The 26,169-nt window shown below is 39.9% G+C and overlaps 1 protein-coding gene across 3 annotated transcripts in view; it reads right to left on the bottom strand.

Moving 5' to 3' along the window:
* The window catches only part of RELN (reelin), a 531,804-nt gene that overhangs the window by 33,329 nt on the left and 472,306 nt on the right, over positions 1-26,169 (bottom strand). For all 3 annotated transcript variants that reach the window (XM_045494541.1, XM_045494542.1, XM_045494543.1), the window contains exons 47-51: positions 14,100-14,240; positions 12,411-12,588; positions 9,029-9,222; positions 4,526-4,782; positions 829-983 (exon numbers count right to left, since the gene is read on the bottom strand). In XM_045494541.1, the coding sequence (XP_045350497.1) occupies positions 829-983; positions 4,526-4,782; positions 9,029-9,222; positions 12,411-12,588; positions 14,100-14,240 (925 nt within the window). The remainder of the gene's footprint in view (positions 1-828; positions 984-4,525; positions 4,783-9,028; positions 9,223-12,410; positions 12,589-14,099; positions 14,241-26,169) is intronic.

The following is a 26,169-nucleotide window of genomic DNA, read 5'->3' as shown; positions in this document are numbered from 1 at the left end:
GGCTGATTGCCTTGGAAGGCCTGGGCCCACTCTTACAAATTGTTGTTTGTTGTGCTAATGGTCTGGCACTTCTATTTGGCAGGGTGCTCGACCAAGAAGGATTGCTAACAGCTTTTCCAAGTTTACTGTTTTGTTGTACAATTTATGACTCTCCATACATCACTTTCAAATACAAGTAAGATGCAATGAAGTGATAACAGAAGGTACTTTTAATAAGGCACAGCACCTTTTGTTGCCCCAGACAGGCATACTGGAACATTTGTTGCTAATACAGTGGGAGTGAGGTAGACAATAAATTGGATGACATAAAATAAATTGGTTGACACAACATCTTGGCCAAAATCGATGCTGGCATTAATGCTAATCATGCCTTTGTTTTCTAGAATTTTCTTTCTCCAGAAACATTACAATAGTCTTGTGAAAACAAAACAAAAAAGGTATTTATAACCATAATAGCTTTAATCTTCTCTTAAAGGAAGAAGGTGGCTAAGTCATATAATGATTTAAAATATGATAACTTAACTCAGCGTCCTACATTTTTATTATCACTATTTTGCGCTATTTTGCTCTGTTTATTCCTGGACAGAAACGCATTTACTCTTATGAAAGTTTTACGTTGGCATAATTCAGAAATAAAATAATTTAAATCACTTTTAATCATTAAGTTATATACAGTAGAGATGTATATTACCTAAACATTACATTTTATTTTTCAAAGTGTATATTAAATCAATGAAATGTTGTATGATCTTTGCCTCAAAAATTTTTTTTCATTTTTATATTGCTAGTGTATAGGTATTTATGTAATTGAGACCATAACATTTTCACCTTGAATTGCATGATCCAGCCTTCAGTGGGAGTCAGATCGTGGGTCACTGCATACACTTCTCTTCCATCATGGCTGCCACAAATCATGACACCATCAGGGGAGTCACAGAATCTTTCTACTGTGCAATCATCATGGAATAGCCAATGCTCATTCACTTAAAAAAATATAAATTTTATGACAAATTTATGACAAAATTACTTGAAGCAAATTTACACATTAAGCAAGATCTTGTACTCTTTTCAGTAGAAATCTCTCTTATCTTACATACAATCCACAGGCAAAACACTAATGTAAGCATATCATTTTAGGAACATGGATCCCAGGAGGTTGAGATATACCTACTGTCCAATACTGGTAAGTCTACATTTAGAAAAAAAGTGTATTGTATGTGTTATAAATGAAAAGCAAAGGGAAATGTGTATTGATTCTTTTTTTAAAGTTTATTTATTTTTTAGTAATCTCTACACCCAACGTGGGCTTGAACTTATGGCCCCAAGATCAAGAGTCACATGCTTTTCTGACTGAGTCATCCAAGTACCCCTACACTGATTCTTTTCTGATAGATACTTAACTTTTAGGTAGGTTCTAAAGAAGGACAAAGAATTTCTAGTAACACAAGAGGGAAGTGAGCTAGCTACTTCTAATCAAATTCTGGCAGTGTCATCTGGGTAATTAAAAAATTATGATAGTCAAATTCATAGAACCAGAGGGTAGAATAGTGGTTAGTAGGGGCTGAAGAGAAGGAGAAATGGAGACATGTCCGTCAAGGGGTATGAAGTTTCAGGAATACAAGGCAAATAAGTTCCGGAGATCTATTGTGCAACAGAGGGCCTATAGTTACCAATAATATACGGTACACTTAAAAACTTGCTAAGAAGGTTAAACAAAAAGGAGGGGGTTCTGTGAGAGGAAATGTTAGGAGGTGATTGATAAATTTATGGCCATGATTGTGGTGATGTGGTGTATAATTATCTCCAAACTCATCAAGTTGTATACATTAAAATCAACAGCTTTTTATATGTCAATTATACCTCAATGAAGTGACTAAAAACAAGCTTATGTCTAAGGAAAACTTAGGCAACAAGACTATGACTTGATTAGTGCTGAGTACATCTTGTTGTCTCTCCCTCTCTTTCTCAATCACACACACACACACACACACACACACACACACAAACTGTCCACAATGTCCTTTCTTTTCTGGAAGGGTTTTTGTTTTTTTAATGTTTTATTTATTTTTGAGACAGAAAGAGACAGAGCACGAGCAGAGGAGGGGCAGAGAGAGAGGGAGACACAGAATCCGAAGCAGGCTCCAGGCTCCGAGCCGTCAGCACAGAGCCCGAAGCGGGGCTCGAAACCACAGACTGTGAGATCATGACCTGAGCCAAAGTTGGACGCTTAACCAACTGAGCCACCCAGGCTCTCAGGAAGGGGTATTTTTAAAAAAAGTTTATTAATTTATTTTTGAGTCAGAGAGAGCACAAGCAGAGGAGGGGTAGACAGAGAGGGAGAGAGAGAATCCCAAGCAGGTTCTGCACCATCAGGGTGGAGCTGGATGGAGGCTCGAACCCACCAGCTGTGAGATCATGGCCTGAGTCAAAACCAAGAGTTGGATGCCCAACTGACTGAGCCACCCAGGTGCCCCTGGAAGAGGCATTTTTAACATTATGATTTTATTCCAGACAGTTTAAGAAGGAACATATCCATAAATTGCATTTAATTCATGATACACTTTGATTTTATAGGCCCAGCGTTTCTCTGAAAGTTTCCTGTTTAGCTCCAGCATTTTCTTTTTTTTTTTTTTTTAATATTTTTTTTTCAACGTTTTATTTATTTTTGGGACAGAGAGAGACAGAGCATGAATGGGGGAGGGGCAGAGAGAGAGGGAGACACAGAATCGGAAACAGGCTCCAGGCTCTGAGCCATCAGCCCAGAGCCTGACGCGGGGCTCGAACTCACGGACCGCGAGATCGTGACCTGGCTGAAGTCGGACACTTAACCGACTGCGCCACCCAGGCGCCCCTAGCTCCAGCATTTTCATTGGAGACGAATGGGTACAATCATAGGCTTGGGGCTATTGTGCAAGTAACAGAGTTGGATGGTCTCAGAGGAGTCAGAGGAGAGACCAAACAATTGGAATTCAGCCTTCATCTATGCTGTGTCCTTTTGAGTTTGTCTGAGCATTAACATATGTGTACAGAACAAGCATTTTATGTCTGGGATTCAAATGGCTACCACAATGCCATTATCTGTGAATTTTCATTCCAAATTCCATCCCAATTCATGGGATTTTGCAGCTACATTTAATCGTGTATCTAGTACTCCAGAGCCAAAGAGCACAGAAATTTGAGTTCCAGTTTATTCTAGGGCACATAGTTTATGCTAGAACTCTGCAATCCTGATGAAAGCAGGTTTTTACATTAATCCACTACTTCATCAATATCTTTTGAAATATCAGAAGCTACTTCTGTAATTAGATATTATAGTTTCTAAAAAACTATTTTTGCAATTCTTCAATTGTACATCACCAATCAAGCCTGAAGTGCAAATTGGTGTTTTAGGTACTTGAAAAAATAATCTGTATTTGCTTTTGTTCATACAGAAGCAGTGTTTAAATTATTTTCTGGCCATAAACTCACTTATGTAAATCACTTCACAGGGAAAAAATAAAAGAATAATTTAGCAAGGTTCTGAACCAGATCTGTGTAAGTAAATCTTTTCAATAACCTTCTTCAGATAATTATTTTCACTGTTCAGATAACACTTGCAGTGTTGGTATGAGCCGTATAATTAAACATCACTACTTGACCAGAAGATACCATGTTTTATGTAGTATTACCAAGGATGTGGCATGACAAAGCCACAAACTTGATATAAGTCACCATTTTTTAAAAAGATGACCAGAACAGGGCGTCTAGGTGGCTCAGCCGTTAAGCATCTGACTTCGGTTCAGGTCATCATCAGACAGGTTGTGAGTTCCAGTCCCACATGGGGTGAGCTTGAGACCTGCTTGGGGTGAGCAGGAGCCCTGCTTAGGCGAGCCCTGCTTCTCTTTCTCTCCCTCTCTCTCTCTCTGCCCCTCATGAGATTCTCTCTCTCTCTCTCTCTGCCTCTTGCTCAGTTGTACCCTCTAAATAAATAAATAAATAAATAAATAAATAAATAAATAAATACCAGAGTAGTTTTATGAAATGAAAAGAAAACAAGACATTAAAAATGAGCCTAGCACGGAGAGATCTTTTTTTCTATGTCACCAGGATCACTGCTCTACTACTATTGAGAATAAACAGTGACAAGCAAGACCTGAGACACTCTCTAAAACATGAAATGTCATCACAAATGCAACTAACATGTAGCAAAACAAGACACTTGTCTTTGGATATTAAAATAAATGGCTAGGAAATACTGGCTTTCTACCCAAAGGAGAAACAAGGAAACAAAGAAACAAATAATCTCTTAAAAAAAGGAATTATTATAGGATGCTATTTATTAAAACATACTTGCTGCTTAAATGGAAGAAGATTTAGTTCCAGTGTAGATCAGGAATCTTGAGAGAAACAAAAGGGTGAAACCATTTTCACTGTTTCTATACCATTTGAGAATCTGTAAGAGCTTCACATTCTACTTTTTTTGAAAAGACCCAAATCCACGCTACATTTCTGCTGGATTCGTATGTAGCATTAGTGATAAATGTACCTGCAGTTTTATCCTCCATAAACATGTCAAAAGCAATTCTCCCGACGGGGCCGGCGTCTGCGGGGGAGCGCTCGTGCTGGGGCACAGGGGCACTGCTGAAGGTATCCAGCATGACCGTCCTCTGGTCCGCAGAGCCCGAGATGAGGACATTGTCGATGGCCCAGTCATTCTGATCCAGGCCGTCATGTCTTGGCTGCCACCAGCGGAAGCGAGTGGCAATCTCTTTAGCATCAGGAGGGAGAAGGATATTCACGAATCTGTACGAAAATGATGGCAGTGGGGGGTAACAAACTTGTCAAATGTCTCATGCGAGTAAAAGATTCACAACAAGAGGTAAGATATTACACGTCACGCGGTGGTGAGGGAAGGACAGGAGATAAAATTTAAAAACTTAATTTAAAGAGTTGATTTAAATGTTTATTTTAATTTTTTTAACGTTTACTTATTTTTGAGAGAGAATGAGAGGCAGAGAAAGAGAGAGAGTGTGTGCAGGGGAGGGCCAGAGAGAGAAGGAGACACAGAATCCAAAGTAGACTCCAGGCTCTGAGCTGTCAGCCCAGAGCCCAACGCGGGGCTCCAACCTATGAGTGGTGAGATCACAACCTGAGCTTAACCAACTGAGGCACCCAGGTGCCCCAAAATTTATTTTAATTTTTAAAAATAATTTTTAAAATGTAATTTTTATAAACCACGACAAACTGGTTTGAGCTTATGAAGGTTCAGGAGTCCCTAAATTGGGGAAACAGAATGTGAACAAATTCAAGGATTCTGGAACTATCTACTTATTCTAATTGTCCCTGGGCAGGCCTTAAAGGGACTTTACAATTTTCTGCTTGCCTAGGGGCCTCTCTGGATCTATAAGCGTAGAGATATGCACTTTGGTAGACATAAGCCAATACTAACTTTTGTTTTCTGTCTCCTAGAGGTTGGTTTCATCAGTTTCCTTCCCCTGGTGCCTTGATTTCATTCTACTCCTGTGAGTATCAGCAAATTGCTTAGAATTCAGACACTGAATTTAGACACATGTGGCAGGACATTTGGGTTCTCAGCTTGAGGGTACCAGGTTGTATGTAATTACTTTATGTGGTTTAATACTGTCTTTATGTTTTATTGAAGACATTATACTAAGAAATGCTGAGTAAGAACCATAGGGTAACAAGCCCAGCATGCTTTCCCCAACACAGTCACCAAGAACAGACATGGACAAATATGACTACATGCTCCAATATGAACCATAACCAGCTAGACGTGATCACAATTACGCATTTAAAGTCCAAGAATATATCAAACACTTTTGAGCTTATACTCACAACCATAAAGTCTGTTGGGGAAAATAATTTCCTGAGGTTTACTTTCCTCTGCATAAATTCCCATCTTTCTATCCATACTAATCTACCTCCCTTTATATTTAAGGGCTGCCTCTTAGTGTTAGTGTTCCAAGATAGGCCAATAAGCCCAAATCCATCCTGTGAAGAACCCTTAAGTTAAGGACTTTCATGGTGGCCCCTTTAGTTTTTGTCTTTCACACTGAAGAGGGTTCACCGTTTTGTTTGTATTTATACACTATTTCCTTGTTGACTTTATTTTCCTTCCTCCTTTCTCTTTTATGTCTTTGTTGAGAGATTAGGACCAGAATAGTAGGCAGTATTCCAGATGAGGACGCATTAAGATCCATGGTTGGATTTTCAGTACTTGAATTTTAAATACTTTTTTGACTATGTCCGTCATTTTGTGTACCCTTTGGGCCAAGACAGCTTAGTGGATCTTGGTCTTAGGGAAGGAAAATATAGACCGTGAATCCTAGATCCTTGCTTGTATAGTTACTGGCAGTTTGGAGACCATCCATGCTTAGGCAGACAATCTTTTCCAAAGTTTATTTCCTCATGCATCTCACTTTCAAAGCTCATCTGTCCTCTCCTTGCCCTCTTTTTGTATCCTCACCTTGTATGATCTTCCTATAGCTTATCTGCTTTGATTTGGCATGTTTAACATTTTAAAGTGTATTAAATAATATCAGAAATGTGTCTGTTCCTAGAGAGACATACAATCATACTTATTTACCCAGAGCAACGATCTTTACCTTTTTTTTTCCTTTCCAATTTTTTTTTGTTTATTCATTTTTGAAAGACAGAGCAAGACAGAGCACAAGCAGGGGTGAGGCAGAGAGAGAGGGGACACAGAATCTGAAGCAGGCTCCAGGCTCTGAGCTGTCAGCACAGAGACCGATGTGGGGCTTGAACTCATGGACCGCGAGATCATGAGCCAAAGTCCAACGCTCAACCGTCTTAGCCACCCAGGCACCCTTTTTCTTTCCTATTTCTAATGTAGTTTCCTTTCTCTGATAAATCCTTGACCATGTTTTAAAAACCCTTGGAGTAGAAATTTATCTAAGGCTGTTGAAAGTTTAAATAAATTATGACCACTGTTACTACTTCAGTCAATTTGTTTCTCCTTCAGAGAACTAAAGTAGATCAGACAGTTATGCTTTTATCTTAACTTCATTCTCCCTGCATATTATGCTAAATGTTCAGGAACTCATACCTGAGAGTCTTTATACCTTTCTCCAAAAAGACTAAGGAAATAGTTTACTTGGCTATCTGTTATCTTCTAACTAACAGATGAGCACGTTTTTGTGTGCTATTACACTGTGTTCCTCTTAGCTTCTATTTGAATTCCTTTACTATTGTCCAACTTTAAGGTAAGTGCAGGATTTAAAACTTTTGTTTGTGGCTGACATTTCCTCAATTGCCATTTTCCCCTTCTTCCTTCATAATAGGAGCCCATCTTTATAGTGAGGTGAATAGTTGTCCAGAATAAAGACAGTATGTCCAGACTCCCTTGCATCTGGGTGTGTTTCTGTGACTAAGTTCTGGCTACTGGAATGTGAATGGAAGTATGGGCACCTGTTAGGAAGAGAGACAGCACACCCTTCTTGCCCATCCTCCCTCCTGCTGGTGGGAAGGTGGAGGAGCTGGGGTTGCCATTTTGGACCACTAGATGGAGGTCATGTGTTGAGTGTGGCAAAAACATAAGGTAGAAAGAACCTGGGTCTCTGGTACTTATGGAACCACTGTAGCCGCCCTTGGCTATTTTCTTCCAGATCTAATTTATATGAGAGAAAGAAAAAAAAAAAACCTTATAAGTTACTTGGGGTTTTCTGTCATTCATAGCTGAACCTATTGTTAATGGACACACTGAATTTAAATGATCATTTATAAGATTCTTTAATTGTTTTTATTTTACCTAATTTTTAGCCTATACCTGGTTTGCCATACACTGAGGGATTATCTATGTTTTGTCTTCCTTTTTTGGTGCTTTTAATTCTTCTACGTTTCTGGGTTTAATTATTCTATATTTCTCCTTTCCCCTTTCCTCCCCTAACCTCTACTCTGCTCTCTCCTCTCCTCCAACCTTCTTTCTCTCTCTCTTCTCTTCCTTCCACCTTAATAGATAATGCTCTTTTACTTTTAAAAACTCTTTTGACTTTTCTCATTGGTCACACCAATTGCTTTTTGCCTTTCCAGAATATATATCTTTTAAATGATTCCTACATTGCATTTATTAAGCCCATTGTGAGGGTTTTATTTTATTTTATTTTTTATTTTTTTAATATGAAATTTATTGTCAAATTGGTTTCCATACAACACCCAGTGCTCATCCCAACAGGTGCCCTCCTCAATACCCATCACCCACCCTCCCCTCCCTCCGACCCCCCATCAACCCTTAGTTTATTCTCAGTTTTTAAGAGTCTCTTATGGTTTGGCCCCCTCCCTCTTTTTTTTCCCTTCCCCTCCCCCATGGTCTTCTGTTATTTTATTTCTTTATGATTATTTTTTTTAATGTTTATATTTTTGAGAGAGAGAGAGAGAGAAAGAGTAAGAGAGACAGAGCGTGAGTAGGGGAGGGCCAGAGAGAGAGGGAGACACAGAATCTGAGGCAGGCTCCAGGCTCTGATCTGTTAGCACAGAGCCCCACGTGGGGCTTGAACTCACGAGCTGTGAGATCATGACCTGAGCCAAAGTCAGACACTTAACTAACTGAGCCACCCAGGTGCCCCTAAAACTAGTCATTCTTAAAATAAAAACCCAAACCAGCTATTTATCAGCTCAGAAATCTTATCTTCATGTCAGTTTCAAAGCATCTTTTTTTTTTTTTTTTTTTTTTAGTTTTTTTAAGTTTATTTATTTATTTTGAGAGAGAGAGAGTATGTGAGCAGGGAAGATGCAGAGACAGAGGGTGAGAGAGAGAATCCCAGGCAGGCTCCGCACTGTCAGCACAGAGCCTGATGTTGGGCTCCAACTCATGAACCGTGAGATCATGACCTGAGCTGACACCAAGAGTCAGGCACTTAACCGAATAAGCCACCAGGTGCCTCACAGAAGCATCTTCTACCAGTGAGTATGGTCCAGGTCCCCTGAAGCCCCTGCTGACTGACTGCTGGCAGGCCTTAACAAGCATCATTGCTCGATATACTAGTTATTAAAGATAAAATAGAATACAAACCCAGGTTTACTGTATTGGTCATAGAAAATCTCCATTAGCAGGTTCCAGGTAATGCCTCCATTGACAGAATATTCCAGGAGAACACCTTGGTTACGGTTATTTGGTGTAATCAGGCATCCGTACATGAAGTAAAACTGGATAAACTCGGCATTAGTGAGGTTTAGATCCACGGTGACTAACAGTCGACTACAACCCTAAGGGTGAAAAGCAGAATCCAACAATGATAAAGAATCGTAACTGCAGCTTAAGGTTTTCTCTGGCTTGCATCAGTTTTATATTTCTTTTGTAATACAAGTTGCATGGCATAGTAATACTAATTTTTGTGTCATTTCTCCTGTTACCCTAGCTCCCAGCATGGCCTGTGGCACACAGTAGGTACTCAGCAAATACTTGCTAAACTTTGAAATTTCAGGATCAGAACTTACTTACAAAGGGTATTTTCTCGTAAGCAATACAAGAGTTGAAATTAAAGTAACTATTCTGTCTTTATTAAACCATTTCCAGGTATTCATAGGCAATTTTAGGTTTTTCAAAAGGTAGCAGCTATTAATAAATTAGCACTTAAAAATGTTTATTTATTTATTTTGAGAGAGAGAGAGAGAACATGAGCAGGGGAGGGGCAGAGAGAGAGAGAGAGAGAGAGCACAAGCAGGCTCTGCACTCAGTGCAGAACTGGACATGGGCTGGATCCCATGAACTGTGAGATCATGACCTGAGCCAAAATCAAGAGTTGGACACTTAACCAACTGAACCACCCAGGCCCCCCAATAAAATAACATTGTTCAGATGATTACTTTAATATGAAATTTAACAATAACTACATTGAAGAATTTAATATAATTTAATTATAATTAGAGATAATAGTTGTAATTATTTTTATTTAAACTTTTCTGGCTGATTTCAGTGTCATCTACATTAATTTATTCATGTAGATAGGTAGATGTCTCTTAGTTGAACACATGAGGAAAACTAGGCCTCTTGGAGTTGTATTTAAGCCAAGAAGAGTATTATCAACACAGCATTCTTAGTCAGTGTTGAGGATCACAGAGACTCTATATTGGTGCTCTTGGCTAAAACACTGATTATAAGGGCTCAGTCGGTTAAGCTCCTGACGTTGGCTCAGGTCATGATCTCATCGTTCGTGGATTCAAGCTCCACGTTGGGCTCTGTGCTGACACCTCAGGGCCTGGAGCCTGTTTCGGATTCTGTGTCTCCCTTTCTCCCTGCCCCTCCTCTGCTAGTGCACACTCTTGCTCTCAAAAATAAACGTTAAAAAAAACCACACTGAATATAAATGATATACTTCATTGGCACAAATGCAAATTCTAAGGTAGGAAATTGTAGGGAAATAAAGACCTGACAGTGAATTTGTAATTTTTAAAAATTAAATTGCTTGGGAATGCAAGCTGGTGCCGCCACTCTGGAAAATAGTATGGAGGTTCCTCAAAAAACTAAAAGTAGAACTGCCCTACGACCCAGCAATTGCACTACTAGGCATTTATCCACGGGATACAGGTGTGCTGTTTCGAAGGGACACATGCACCCCATGTTTATAGCAGCACTATCAACCATAGTCAAAGTATGGAAAGAGACCAAATGTCCCTCGATGGATGAATGGATAAAGAAGATGTGGTATATATATATACAATGAAGTATTACTTGGCAATCAAAAAGAATGAAATCTTACCATTTGTAACTACGTGGATGGAACTGGAGGGTATTATGCTAAGTGAAATTAGCCAGAGAAAGACAAAAATCATGACTTCACTCATATGAGGACTTTAAGAGACAAAACAAATGAACATAAGGGAAGGGAAACAAAAATAATATAAAAACAGGGAGGGGGACAAAACAGAAGAGATTCATAAATATGGAGAAGAAACTGAGGGTTAGTGGAGGGGTTGCGGGAGGGGGGATGGGCTAAATAGGTAAGGGGCACTAAGGAATCTACTCCTGAAATCATTGTTGCACTATATGCTAACTAATTTGGTGTAAATTAAAAAAAATAAAAAAATAAATAAATAAATTAAATTGCTTATGAAGCGTTTTTTAATCATCATATTAAAGAAATTCTATTTTTATACAAGTTATCTCTGGCAGCAAGGTAGAATGACTATAAAATTTCTCAAAGAGATTTTCTAACATTGCTGTTGTCATTCACAATATAATCTGCTGTAAACAAAAATGTCTAATCATTACTGACAATTAGTCTTCCTTGGCTAATTTATAGAAAGAATTAATTTTTGCTAATAAATTCAGGAAATGCTGAGGTTCATCTTCCTGAGTTTTGGCTCCTTAAATCCCAAATCTGTTGCAAGCTGAGGAGTTTTCAATTAGAGCATCACCCAGATGGACCACCCTCACATTTTATACAAGCATTCTCTCCCAGGATGAAAATTCATTGAATTTTTTCCCTTTTAACTTTTAATTTTTATTTATTTTTTAATTTTATTTTTAATTTTTTTAAATTCACATTCAAATTAGGTAGCATATAGTGCAACAATGATTTCAGGAGTAGATTCCTTAATGCCCCCTACCCATTTAGCCCATTCCCCCCCCCCCCAACAACTCCTCCAGTAACCCTCAGTTTGTTCTCCATATTTATGAGTCTCTTCTGTTTTGTCCTTCTCCCTGTTTTTATATTATTTTTGTTTCCCTTCCCTTATGTTCATCGGTTTTGTCTCTTAAAGTCCTCATACGAGTGAAGTCATATGATTTTTGTCTTTCTCTGACTGACTAATTTCACTTAGCATAATACCCTCCAGTTCCATCCACGTAGTTGCAAATGGCAAGATTTCATTCTTTTTGACTGCCAAGTAATACTCCATTGTATGTATGTGTGTGTGTGTGTGTGTGTGTGTATATATATATATATGTCTTCTTTATCCATTCATCCATTGAGGGACATTGGGGCTCTTTCCATACTTTGGCTATTGTTGATAGTGCTACTATAAACATGGGGGTGCATGTATCCCTTCAAAACAGCACACCTGTATCCCGTGGATAACTGCCTAGTAGTGCAATTGCTGGGTCGTAGGGTAGTTCTATGTTTAGTTTTTTGAGGAACCTCCATACTGTTTTCCAGAGTGGCTGCACCAGCTTGCATTCCCACATTGAAGTCTTTTTCTAATGTGTACTTAAATATGCCTTGTGCTGACACTACCTGCATAATTAAATGGTCTCTGTTGATTTGTGATAGGAAAATGTTGGAAATAGTATTTTCTGATTTGTGCAAAGTTGCAAGTTCACATCAGGGTTGTTGTGCATTGAGAGGGTCTAATGCTGGATCGTGATTTGCCAATAAAACTTCAGAAAGACACTCAGTTCTTTTGGGGAAAACTCAGAGGATGCAGAAATGAATAAATGGTTGCCAAATGCTCACCCCGCTGAAATGGAGAGCCATTCCCGAAGCCACGGCACCACACACGGTACTTAGTTTCCCTCCATTCACAGTCAACCAGTTCTGGGTGGAAGGAGCTCGATTGAAGTTGTCTTTGAGCTGGGTTGGAAGAGAGGTCTCGGGCTCATCACAGTACAGGCCACCCCATTGCTCGTCACAGCTGGGTGTGGAGAAAGACAAAGGAAAAGTCAACATGAAGCAAAACCACCACAGTTGTGTTCTCAAATTAGTGAGGCTAACTGCTATTCCTAGTCCAGGACGATGAAAGCTTACTTATCTTCACAGAACTGCCCAGAATTTACCCGCTCTCCTGAACAGTGCATTAGGTTAGAAATAATCTGTGAATTAACTGCCTCTAGGCATACCTAAAGTAATGACTTGGGTTTACAAGGAAAGAAGCAACTTCAAGGAATTTACTAAAGTCCTGTCTCTACATGACACAGCTCTAAAAAAGCTGATAAATAATTGTGGCTGCCAACCTGAACTGGTACCTCCTAATAACTTACGAAATTGGTCTTTGTAAAGAGGCTTTGGGCCAATTAGGAATCCAAGATGCCATGTTCCAAACAGCAGAGGGTACTTTGGGTAGCATCTGTCATCTCTGCCCAAAGGACTGACCTCCCTGTTCAATGGGGAAGGAATATGAATATAGGGCTGGAGGCTCTGGGGAATCATTAATTGATGGAAAGACCTCCCAGGCATGCGGGTTAATGGAGAAGGGGGTATAAATTCTCTACTCACATCTTCATGTCTACTACCCCATCACATAGCAAAATCTTTGAAAACCAAACATACAGTACATAACACACACACACACACACACACACACACACACACACACACTTTCTCTCTCTCTCTCACACACACACACACACACACACACACTCTCACACATACACACACACACACTCTCTCACACATACACACACACACTCTCTCACACATACACACACTCTCTCTCTCTCTCTCTCACACACATATACACACACACACACACTCTCTCACACATACACACACACACACTCTCTCTCTCACACATACACACACACACTCTCTCACACATACACACACACTCTCTCTCTCTCTCTCTCTCACACACACACACACACACTCTCTCTCTCTCTCTCTCTCTCTCACACACACACATACACATACACACACACTTTATTTAGATCCTTCCAAGGATGCTAAGTCTCTCTAAGTAAAATACTAGGCCTCTCCATCAAACAGGCATTTAAAAATCTTCTTATGCAAACAATGTGAGAATACAATCCAACCACAAGTCATGCACATCATTACATATGCTTAGACCTAAGTGAGAAAAATACTTATGGCGTATTATTTTCAGTCAGAATACACTGAGTTCCCGAACCTCTCCTGTCCTTTTCAGGTCTCAGGTGTGTCACAGGAACACAGAAGGAAATAAAACATAGTCAATTATAATTCATGTTTCTCTGGACAAGATAGCTGTTGTTCAGTTCCTAATCTCTAAGCAAGGATATAGATACAATGTCCACAGACTCCATAGTTAGCTCAGTATCAGATTTCAAGAAAAATGTGTAAACCAAGGCAGCTTCGGAGTGATTAAAAATCCAGTTTTGGCAAAATCTCCTGGCTGGAATGTGAATCAGGAACTTCCTATGCAAGGAAGGAAAAACAAAGCCTACTTACACACAGTTTCCTTGGATGCACCTTCCATGGCCACTGCACATATCTACACAGCCGTCCCCGATATAGACATTATCTATCGCCCATGTCTGCTGCTTGTCAAAAGGAGCTGGTTGATGCCAACGGAAACGAGTGGCTTGAGACCTTTGAAGAAAAAGAGAATTATAATGAAGGCTGTGGTGGAAAAGAAAATGTGTCCTGGTGTATTTGAGCAAGTGCATGGAAGGGTGTAACAAAAATACAGGTACATCCCTAACTTGTATTCTCAGAAAAAGCGTTCATTATTGCAACAGTCTCTGCAAAACTCTGATTAACAACACCAGACCGCAATGAACTGTAATAGCTTGAGAGTATATTTTGGGCTGAGGATCTTTCTGCGTCTTGTAAAAACAGACTAAAACAGAAACTAAAACTAATCCTAACCAGTAGCCTCAGGAGGGACAGCAAGCCCTGAATTTTGTATGGAAACCATTGTGGAGTGATACCAGGGCTGTTGCTAAGTTATATTTGCTCCCTACCCCTCAATATTTGACTTGGAAAGCAGCATATGGGCTCGACTTCAACTCCTATGTGTGCCCTACAGTCAGACACTTTTGTGCAGTGGGCCTACTGGTCTACTTCATACCGCATTTGTGAGGAATTCTCAACAACAAAAGTCTTAAGAAGACAGAGTGTAAATCAGGGAGAGCAATGAAACCCTAGATAACTGGATAGAGAAAAGAGAGAGGCTAGTGAGACCAGACTTATTTTATATTCATTCAAATGCAGCATAAATAAAACCAAAACAGAGATGCTCCCGATCCAGAAGCAGAAATACATTTGCTCAGTTGCACGGTTTTGGGGAGTGTCTTCTTCCGAAGCACAAATAAACATATGTTTTCAGAGACACTAGATGGCGGTAAATCCAAACAGTGCCCTAGGCTCAAGAGACTGAACATTCAGAGACCGGGAGATGAAACACTTTGCCAAAGCAAGTTTTGTTTTATGAATTCATACACTTTTATCATTAAGAGACCGTTACTCACATGACTGAGAGCTATTTGTTTTGAGCAGGACAAAAGACCAAACACCAGCAAGGACTGTGTATTTTCTAATTGAAAACACATACATTAAGTTGAGAAAACAGAGAAGACACGGACCAGCACTAAAATCTCCATTCTGAAAATGCATAGGGTTTGATATTTGATATTTGCTTACCGAGCATCTACACACTAACTGATTTTTCCATTACATCTCTTGCTCCTCAGCTCCCAGCAGACTACCTAACATCCTCCTATCGCTTCCTATGACATTTAACTTTCCACCGCAAACTCCACCTTGGTCCATAAGGTGCTGTCTGAGCGGGGAGGGGGGGGCATCCTCCAGCCCTGCATCCTGGCTACCCACTCTGGAGCGCTGCTCCTTCTCTCAGTTCCCAGAGCTCATGACACTTTGTCCCACCTTCCGCCTGCACATTCTTCGTCTCTCTGCCTGGTTCCCCTTTATGTGTCCTTTAGGCCTTGGATGCTGTGTCAGGTCCTCACAGAGAAATTTTCTTTCGGATCCCTTTAAAAATCATGTTTATTCCAAGAACAGCAAGCTGTTCTTTTACTTTTATAGCATTTATTATCACAATTATAGTCATATATTTATTTGCATATGTATTTCTTGAATGTCTGTCTCCTCCTCAAAAGTGTAAGTTACCAGGGAGCAGCATTATTCCTTTTTTTTCAACATTATCCCCTCAGTGCCCAGTGCCTAGCACTTAGTAGGTGCAGAGAGTTGGTATCCAGGGGCTACTGTTTTGACAGGAAGCAGTGGGAAGATGCCCCACCCAGGGTTGTGCAAGTCAGTGGCTGTGCCGTTTAGTTTAGTTAATGCTTAATGATGAAAATTACTAACAGATCACATGTGGCAGCATCTTACAAATAGTACAGTGGAATATCATATTTCCATAGCACATCATTACTTGGATTCTTTAAAAATATTTTTTTTAAGTTTATTTAGTTTTGAGAGGGGCAGAGAGAGAGCACAAGCAGGGGAGGGGCAGAGAGAAGGGGAGAGAGAGAATCCCAAGCAGGTTCTGCACCACCAGCACAGAGCCTAACATCAGGCTCAAACTCACAAACCGTGAGATTATGACCTGAGCTGAAATCAAGAGTCAGATGCTCAATCGACTGAGCCACCCAGGCACCCCATCCTTACTTGGATTCTAATAACGAGTCAACACTTACATTCTTCTCCTTTCTTTCAGACTATAAACTTCTGAAGGGCAGGAAATAATCTCTATATTGTTTCGTATCTCTAGTGCTCATAGAGGGTAGGCAAGTAATGTTTGTTCTGCTAATGTTTTATAACGCTCCATCAAAGCCTTTATCACTTTTTATTAAGGGTGTTTATTTATGGGGGGGCGCCTGGGTGGCTCAGTCAGTTAAGTGTTCGACTTCAGCTCAGGTCATGATGAGTTAAACTTCCACATCGGGCTCTGTGCTGACATCTCGGAGCCTGAAGCTTGCTTTGGATTCTGTGTCTCCCTCTCTCTCTGTCTCTCCCCTACCAGCCCTCTGTATCTCTCTCTCTCTCTCTCTCTCTCTCTCTCTCAAAAATAAACATTAAAAATTTTTTTAAAAGAGGGTTTATTTATGTATAGTTTCCTCTGTTGGCTTGTTCTCCTTATTTATCTTTTTATGGTTGGTGACGCCTATAGATGGTGGGCTTCATAAATGTTTACTGAAAGAATAGTAAGTTGATAGCAATTGATATGGCCAGGAAGAATCAAATAAGAGACATCTTGTAGGGTGGGTAGGTAGGGACTGGGGATCAGCTGCGGAAGGGGCAGTGATCTGATGGCTGTCAAATGGGGAGAGGAACTCTGGGCAGCTGAGAGGTGGCATGAGCTGCCTAGCAGGTTTTGGCTGTCTGAACGTTGGTTGTGTTTAATCACAGTCTGGGCAGCCACTTAATGGAGAGACTGTACAGAAGATTTAGGAGGCAAAGGCATTGTTGGGGTTGATAGCTTTTATGGGGACTTCCAACCATGACATGTTTAGTTTGTACAACTCTGTGGCATTCCACAGAAAAGGAAACAGTGGGAGCCCACGTGTAGAATGTACTAAAACTGAAGTTGGCCACCACGAGTCTCCAGTGTGATGATTTTATATTCTTGGGAATAACTACACTAAGTAATTATGTATCCATAAAGGCTAGTGTCAATACTTTATCCAATATTATTTTACAGGAAAAGGAAACACTTTCACTAAGGGGATGAATTGGAATAGAAGTTAAAAATGAAGGTCTGGAAGTTGAATTTCCAGGACTTCTTATTCCCAGCCCTGTCACAACTTCACTATGTAAAGGGGCCAGATCATTTACGTTTATGTGCTGACACTTCCCCATCTGTAAAACTAGGAAAATGCTACTTCCCACCTCACAAGGGTGTTGTGAAAATTAATTAGCTCGTGTTTACCAAGACCTGTGAGTGTCTTGGTGAAATCCCTCGGCAGTGTCATCATTTTCCTGAAGCTTCCTTATAATGACGGCCACTACCAGCTGCTGCTGCTTGGAGTTGGAGGGAAAATGGCCCCAGAGCATATTTCTCCTTTTCCATACCCTTGAAATGTCTCCCCTTGCTTCTTTTCTGAATTTATAGCATTTTCTCTCCATGTACAGCACATAGTAAGTGCTCCATAAGTGTTGTTTAATAATTGAACATCCACTGCTATGAAGTTAAAAAATGTTACTGTCAATAGTATGGTTTCCATCATTTCTCTCCCCAGGAACCTTTCCCCACATTGTCTCCACACCTTTTAATAGTTTTCTATACACATTCAAGAGTCTTTGTATCTGCTCTTTTCCTTAAGATTACTCTACCGATGACATTCTCATTATCATCATCGTCATCATCGGGAGAAAAAGCCCTTTGATATGAACTATACAGGATTTTTAAAAAAACCTTTTCACTCCTGGTTGATGTTTCCTTTACTCTCAGAGGTACATAAAATATTTAGGACAAGTAAATATAGCCAACCGTCTTATCCTACCAATCAGGAAGTCAAAGCCCAGTTGCACTAGGTCACATTGATGCACTCACAAAACCGAGAGAGGGCAAGAATCTTTTGGTTCACTATTACAATGTATTCTCAGTGAGGAAACCTTTCAAAACCATCTCAACCTATACAAGATAATCCTGTCCCTACCATTACCCCTAAATATGAACAGCCGTTTCAAGCTATGGAAGGCTGTGTGTATTGTTGCTGTATGTACACACAAGTCTATTTATCTTAACTTCTGCAAGTTAATGACATAGCTGAAGCCCATGGCTTTCTGTGTTTAGCTAGAAGTTTTGCAATGCCCATTTCAAAATGTGTCCTATATTTCCCTTGGTAGCCAAGGCCCTGTCTTTATGGTGGAAAAAAAAATTCCTCTGTTATCCTATTTTTCTGTGTTAGATAAAAGTAGAGAATATTCCAGGGGAGATATATGAATGGCTGATAAGTGTATGAAAAGATGTTCAACATCACTAGTCACTAGAGAAGTGAAAATCAAAACCAAAATGAAATACAACTTCATACCCCCGAGGATAGCTATGATAAAAAAAAAAAAAAGACAGCAATAACAAGTGTTGGCAGGGATGTGGAGAAATCTGAACCTTCATACACTGTTGGTGGGAATGTAAAATGATGTGGATGCTGTGGAAAACATGTCCATTTCTCAAAATGTTGAACATGGAGTCAGCATATGACCTACCAATTCCACTTGTAGGTATATACCTGGGAGGAAGCATAGATCAGCTCAACTGAACAGAGAGCACCCATGGGTCACAGCCCATGACCTACAGATAAGAGTTAGAGAAAAAGCAGGCTCTAGAAAGGAGGTCTGAACTTTGGTACCAGGAATGTGAATGAGTTACGTATGGTGAGGGGCTCTCAAGGGGTGGGCCATCTCCCAGGAGACATGAAGACCCTGCTCTGGGGGAGATCCTCATGAAGAAGACACTGAACTATGACTGAAAGAAGGAAGTTGAATTTTGGGGGTGGAAATGAGAGGTTGACTCTTAGAAACTGTTTTGTACAACTGACGCATTTCATAGGTGTAAGGACTGCATTTAGAACTGGACCTAGAACCATCATCTCCTGCTGGAGCTGAGGTGTTACTGAGAACCCTGGTTGTCTTGAATGGCAGGCAAAGGCCGGAAGACCACTGATTTGGCAGCTAGCTGGGGGCACTTGATTTAGGCATCCCAGATCTTTTAGTAGAAAATCCCCTCGGTGGTAATAATTAACACTAGGAAACTGTAGGATGCTAAATGACTATAACATTTTGGGATTTTTGGGTAACATTAATGTGTCCATGAAGAATGTATACTGTCATTTAATGTTCTTTTCTTCTAATTTTCTTATAATACACTGGGGTCTGAACGAGAGGATAAGGTGTTTAGACCACAGGTTCTGACCCCAAACAAACGTGATAAAGGTAAGGTATCCTTATAAGGTGACCTAGATCCTTCATGATACTGCTCTGGAACTAGGGTGGAAAGCACATTACAGAGTTAGTAATAGAAGAATTTCAACAAGCCACCCCACATGGCCTTTATTTCTTCCTTGACAGAGAACAAATGGAAAATTTCGGTACAATCCTGGTTCAGCCACAGTGTGTCTGTGGGGAAAATCATGTAACTTTTCTGTGTCTTAGTCCTCATCTTAAAAGGTAAACAGGGAGACCTCAAGGTTAAAGAATACTTAAGAGAGGTGCCAGCCAATTATGTCGATTTGTATCCTAATTTGAAAAAAAAAATGATAATATGTTTCATGAGACAAACAGGGACATTTGAATACTGAGTACTAAGTAAATATTGAATAAGAAGCTGTCATTAATTTTTAGGTGTGATAATGATATCATAGTTACATTTTTTAAAGTTCTCTTTTAGAGATAAATACTAAAATATTTACAGTTGAAATGATATGTCTGGGAATTCCTTCAAAATTGGGGGAGGGGGCAGGAGTGAGTGGTGCTATTGAAAAATAAGGTTGCTCATAAGTCAATAATAGTTGAATGATAGTTGAAGCTGGGTGATGACTCTATTGAAGTATAGTTTGCTATTTTCTTAAATTTTGTTATGTTTTAAATAGATAAATGTGAACCAAAAATAATCTGTGGTCCCTTCAAATTCATAGTAAAATTTTGATTTGAGGATTACAAAGAAAAGAAAATGGTTATCCTATTTTTTGGTAAAATAAGGATTTATTATTTTTGCTGAGAATCATAATTAGTAATGATACTAACAACTACAGTGTTCTGAGTAGGCCTACTGACAGCATTACAGACTTTGGACCATCCTTCAAATAAAAGGAATTTCCTATAATTTTTAAAACACCTTCTCAAAGGAGAATGACTTCTATTTAATTGTTAAAGCAATCTTAAGAATCCATAGATAGCAATATGGGTGAAGTACAGCCAAGTCTCAAATTCTCTAATAAAATTTTGGCAACAAGATTGACAACAGAGAAACCTTAGTTGGAATGCAGAATTTCTGTAAACAGTTTTATTCTCTGTTGTAGTGGAAATGGAAATAGATTGGAAATAGATTTTATTGTCTTAATGTGCAAATATTAACATATTCAGTATGTGAAAATCAATAGTACCATAGTTTACATCCAACAAAATTATTTTTTTAAATTTATTAATTTATTTTTGTGAGAGAGAGAGAGAGAGAGAGAGAGCACAAGCAGGGAAGGGGCAGAGAGAGGGAGACAGAGAATCTGAAGCAGGCTTCAGGCTCTGAGCTGTCAGCACAGAGGCTGACAAGGGGCTCGAACCCATGAACTGTGAGATCATGACCTGAGCTGAAGTCAGACGCTCAACCAACTGAGTCACCCAGGTGCCCCAGAAGAAATTATTTTATGTTCTGTTGTCCTGAAACACCAACAGAAATTTGGTAAAGCAACAGCAATGATGTTCAAAGTATCAAAATGACGCATGAGAAAATGGTGACATAAGAGAAGTCTAAGGTTTCCTTGACCTGACTGAAAAATTTTAGCATGATGTTCAGTAAAACAAATGTCTGTAAAAAGTCTTTCAGAACTTACTAGAAAACTGAAAGTAACAATGGAGATAAATAATACCAAGGCAAGTTAAAAAAAAAAAATCCCTCCTTTAATAAAATGAACTTGTAAATTCCCTTGAATACTTCTCCAAGACAAACCCCCAGAATACTATCTTTAGTTATTTGGTTTTCTTAGCAAAATATCTTTTCTCTGAAGTTATAGTTGGGATTATCATTGAAAATATCCTCCCTCCCTAAAGCTGTTTACCTGCAAACAGGTAGAGACTCCTCTAACCCCATTCCATTATCCCAATCCTTCCACAATCTTTTTGCCCTTTCTCGTGCTTATCACTTTTCCTGTAAACTTCCCACAAACATTAAGTAGTGTCCATGCTGTGGCTAAAACCATCAGGCTTCCAAAGTGTTGCATTTAATCTTTAAAGACAGTGGTATTGCTAGGTCATTAGGGCTGGTAGGAGGGAATGGATCATCTTCAAACTGTGACTTAAAATAGCCAAGTCACACCTGAGCCTTCCAGTGGCAGCACCCACCCCCTGCTCTTTTCTCAGTGGATTTGAGTTACCTGCCCTTCTGTTGACCTACCCTCCTTCTCAGGTGACATTTCAAGAACCCATGCTACTTGAGCCACCTGTTATTTTTAGATCTGGGGTTAGTAAACAGGAGGAGGCAGATTCAAATTAGGGGCTATGAAAATGATTTTGGTATCTTCCTCTCCTTTTCAGCCTCTGTCAAGAACTTCTGCATTCTCTCTCCCTATTTCTTCGAGGGCTGTATCTCTTAGGCAAGCAATAAAAATGTAGAACTAATAGGGGCGCCTGGCTGGCTCAGTCGGTTAAGCGCCGACTTGGCTCAAGTCATGATCCACAGTCTGTGGGTTTGAGCCCCGCATCAGGCTCTGTGCCGACAGCTCAGAGCCTGGAGCCTGCTTTGGATTCTGTGTCGCCCTCTCTCTCTGCCCCTCCCCTACTCACGCTCTGTGTGTGTCTCTCTCTCACAAATAAATAAACATTAAAAAAATTTTTTTTTAATGTAGAACTAATATACTGGTTAAGCCCATGGGCTCTGGGGCCAGACAAGCTTTATTTATTTCCTGTATCTTACTGAAACTTTTCTTTTGAAGGTCACTGACTATCTCCTTATGGAAAAATCTAGCAAATTTATTGTGAAACTTTTTTTTCGTTACTCTATAGCGTGTGTCACTGATGGCCACCTCTTCCTACTTGATATTCTATTCTTACTTGCTCTTGGATACTATGTTCTTCTGATTCTTCTTAAACTCCCCTGAGTATATCCTCATGGTCCCTTTAAGAACTATTTCCACTCAATCTGCTACTAAATTTAAGGATCCTTTCTTTTCCTTTTGAATGCTCTCCCAAGTTGAACTGCTCCAGTTTTACAGCTTTGCCTATCACCTCTATGCTCATGCCTCCAAAGTTTATTATCTTTCCCTGGGCTCTGAACTTCATATTTCTGTCAAATGGATGTTTCCATTTGTATTTCTAGTCACCACATTTAATTCAGCATCATTGGGTTGAATTTGCCACATCGTCCCTCCTGGGATCAACTTTTGCTTCCTCCCCACTTCTCACCACTCTCAAGGGCTTCAAACTTTACAGTCGTCTCCGGATGGGTGCAAGGGAGAAAAATCTAGTGAGTTTTATCAATTCTTTCTTTGAAATGTCCTGTGATATCCGTCCCATCCCATGCTTGTTAGCTGTAGCCCAGACCCTTGTGACTTCATGGAAGTCGTTATCACAATGCCTTTGCCACTTTCTCTTACTTGCCTCTCTGTTCTCCCAACTGTTTTTTTCTTGGAAGAATATTCTCAGCTCGAAATCCACCATAGTTCATTTTTCCAACAAGTCTAAACTCCTCTACCTTTCTTCAGTGCCTGTGAGAGTTAAGCCAACTCCACTAACAACTTTCCAGAGCATCCAGATATGAGCCCGCTGCCTTCACCAGCAACTCCTGGGCTCTTGCCAGGCTCATGAGCCCTGTTCACATTGTTTCCCTAATTTAGAAATGTCCTTCTCCTTACCCACCTAATTCCTAGCCATCCTTTAGGCCACGACCCATCTCTTCCATGAAACCCTCTCTAACTCCCGCATTCAACATTGTCTCCGATTTCTAGCCCATTCCTCATTGAAGCTCTCAATTATATACAGCGTGTTTTATTTTTAAGTTGTCTATTTTTCTCCAATGAGATGGTAACCCCCTCCAGGGCAGGAACTTAAGACAGTGTCCTACCATTACCATGGGTTTGCTCTTGTTAAGTGAGCTTAGGAAGACTTCTTAGTCTGACTGAAGGTAAAGTCTGATAATAAACTTGTGCTATGCTTAACAAGTATGATTATGTTGTTAACTCATAGATGTAAAAATGATTTACATTTTATAAATACTTACAATGTCCCAAACTCATCCATGCACATTGATTAGATTTCTTAAAAGTTTATTTATTTTGAGAGAGTGTGAGAGCAAGGAAGGGGCAGAGAGAGAGGGACAGAGAGCACCCTAAGCAGGCTCTGTGCTGTCAGTGCAGAGCCTGACATGGGGCTCGATTTCACAAACCGTGACCTGAGTCGAAATCAAGAATCAGAATGCGTAACCACTGAGCCACCCTGGCAGCCCCATTTATTAGATTTTTATACAGCAAAAAGTCTCATTTTTCACATGAAGACCCTGCAACTCTGGGACATGGAATGACTACCTTAAAAGCTCACAGGGCTGAAAAGCTGGAACTCTCCACTAAAACACAATGCTTTCCACTCATTTATTTCTCTGTAGTAAGATCTAACTTAAGCAGTGTATATGGGAGTAATAGAAACTATGATTCGATCTATAGCAGCTTATTTAGGTTTTAACATAGAAATGTCTGGAGCAGAGTGTAATGTCTCTTGTGTTTACTCTCAGGGCCCCCTTCCCAGTGAAATGTAGCAGCATCCATTCAGTTCAACTCAGAAACCACAGTCATCTTCAACATTGCCCCTCCCCTCACCTTCTCACGTCCATTTCATCATTAAACTTAATTTTATCACTTCTATTTCTCTTGAATTTCTCCACTTGTCTTCATGTCTCCTGCACCTTACTCCAAGCTTCCAGCACTTACTGCCTCTAGAAGAGTCTCCTTACAGCTACTCAGCTACTCGTACTCTCCCCCATTTGTTTTCCAGTTAGAATACGCTTTTCTGATGCAAATCTGAGCATGTCCCCCTATTCCTGGGGCACTTCAGCAGGCTTTTAAGCACCTATGTAACCATCCCCAGATCTTCAGTAAGACCTCCAATGCTCTTCGTGGTCTCACTCCATCTCACTCCGCTGTCTCTCTAGATCTGATACATTCTTTCAGTGTCTCACATATGCCTGCTACTTCCTGTCACAGGTTGTTTTCCTTGCCCGAAACACCTCCTCCTACTGTTCCCCTAGTCAATTCCTATCCACCCTTTATCTATTACTTCAATTATGCTTTCCTCCAGAAAGTGTTCCTTGACTCTCCTGATAAAGGCAAATCTCCCTGGGACATATCCTCTCTCAGCATCATGCAACTGTCCTTCATCAGTTACCACAGTTGAATTTTTTATTTACTTCTGTGATTACTGCTGGTTTCTGGTTAATAGTTCTTTTTCCCACTGGACTGAAAATTTGTTGAGGCAGGGGTAAGTTCATCCCCCTCACACAGACCTAGCATCCAATTAAACACTTCAAAAAATATTTGTTTAATGAATAAGTGAATGAATAATTGCTACTAGTAACTACCGGCCATTTTAGTTTGGGTAATGATTTTATGTCAATCTGTGGATAACCAACCTCAGGTGACTCTTAACTACCACTGTGCCAACAATACTGGAACCCTAGCCTTGTGGTCCTATGATAAGCGAACAGGTGGACAAATCTACCACCGGCACATTGTCACTCCTCACCCCTACTGAGCAGATGGCTTTAAGTCATCAGCATCATGTTTGTTTATAGTGAAGAGCTTCGAGCTGAAATTCTCAATTCTAGAGAGCAAAGTAAACGTAGGTGTCGCAATACTTTGCAAATGTGGAGGCAGTAAGTTGAACTCAAGACAAGGAAGTACCACATTTAAAAAGTAGCTGGATATAAGAGCAGATAGAGTATAGCTATGCTAAGTTGTGTTTGAGACAAAGTGTTCTGAGTCTGGCACACTGTTCTCCTCATCTCTGGCATAGGGCAGAGCACAATAAGAAGTAGGTCTGGCTTGGGCTCCATCCATGTGCATTTCTTTCTGAATTATCTACAAGGCCTTATTACAAGGCAGGACCACCTTTAAGACCACTGTATAACAGGGGCTTTGAGGGTAGTACAATAAGCAGTGCATATTTTCTATATGGTAACAAGAGGAAAGGGATGCTCATCAGACTTCTCAACTTATCATTTGAAAGGGCCAAATTCTTATGGGTAGGTGCAAAAGACAATTAAAAGATATATTAAAAGAGGAGGAATAATTACCTTTCTTGAGTAGAAAAGTCAAGGGTATAATCACTAGCTGGAGTAAATCTTAGAATGTCTTTTATTTGCAAAATGCTACCAAGTAGCTGGGTAATAATTCACAGAATTCATAAAGCCTTAAAAGACTGTTGCCTTAATGGAGTTTTTTTTTCTATTTTACTTATTAAGATCACCTTAATAATTCATGCATGGCAATACCTTTAACGAGCAACAAAATCTCACGTATCTCATTTAAACTTGGCAACTCTACTGACAGTTAATATAGTCTCGTAGCTCTGAGCCAGCAATTGTAGAGGGGCCTTAGGCTGTTAGTAACTGAAACCATCTCATTTATGATAATCCCAAGAAAAGTTATGTCCTAGATGAATAGTTGAATTTTATGATCATTTGCTAGGAAGATTTATTCATTCTTCATTTGTGGGGAAGCGAGGGACCAATAATGAGCCCAAACTGTAACTCCCGTTCCACATAATTGCACTGGTTGCTTTGCTTCTGTCTTAACGGCAACAACTGATTACCATTTTTGGGGGGGGGGAGGGAACAGAATTTCCCATCAAGATTTTA

The sequence above is a fragment of the Leopardus geoffroyi genome, chromosome A2 (genome assembly GCF_018350155.1).
Source record: "Leopardus geoffroyi isolate Oge1 chromosome A2, O.geoffroyi_Oge1_pat1.0, whole genome shotgun sequence".
Classification (NCBI taxonomy): Eukaryota; Metazoa; Chordata; class Mammalia; order Carnivora; family Felidae; genus Leopardus; species Leopardus geoffroyi.
The sequence above is the reverse complement of the archived record's forward strand: the minus strand, read 5'-3'. Positions and strand labels throughout refer to the sequence as shown.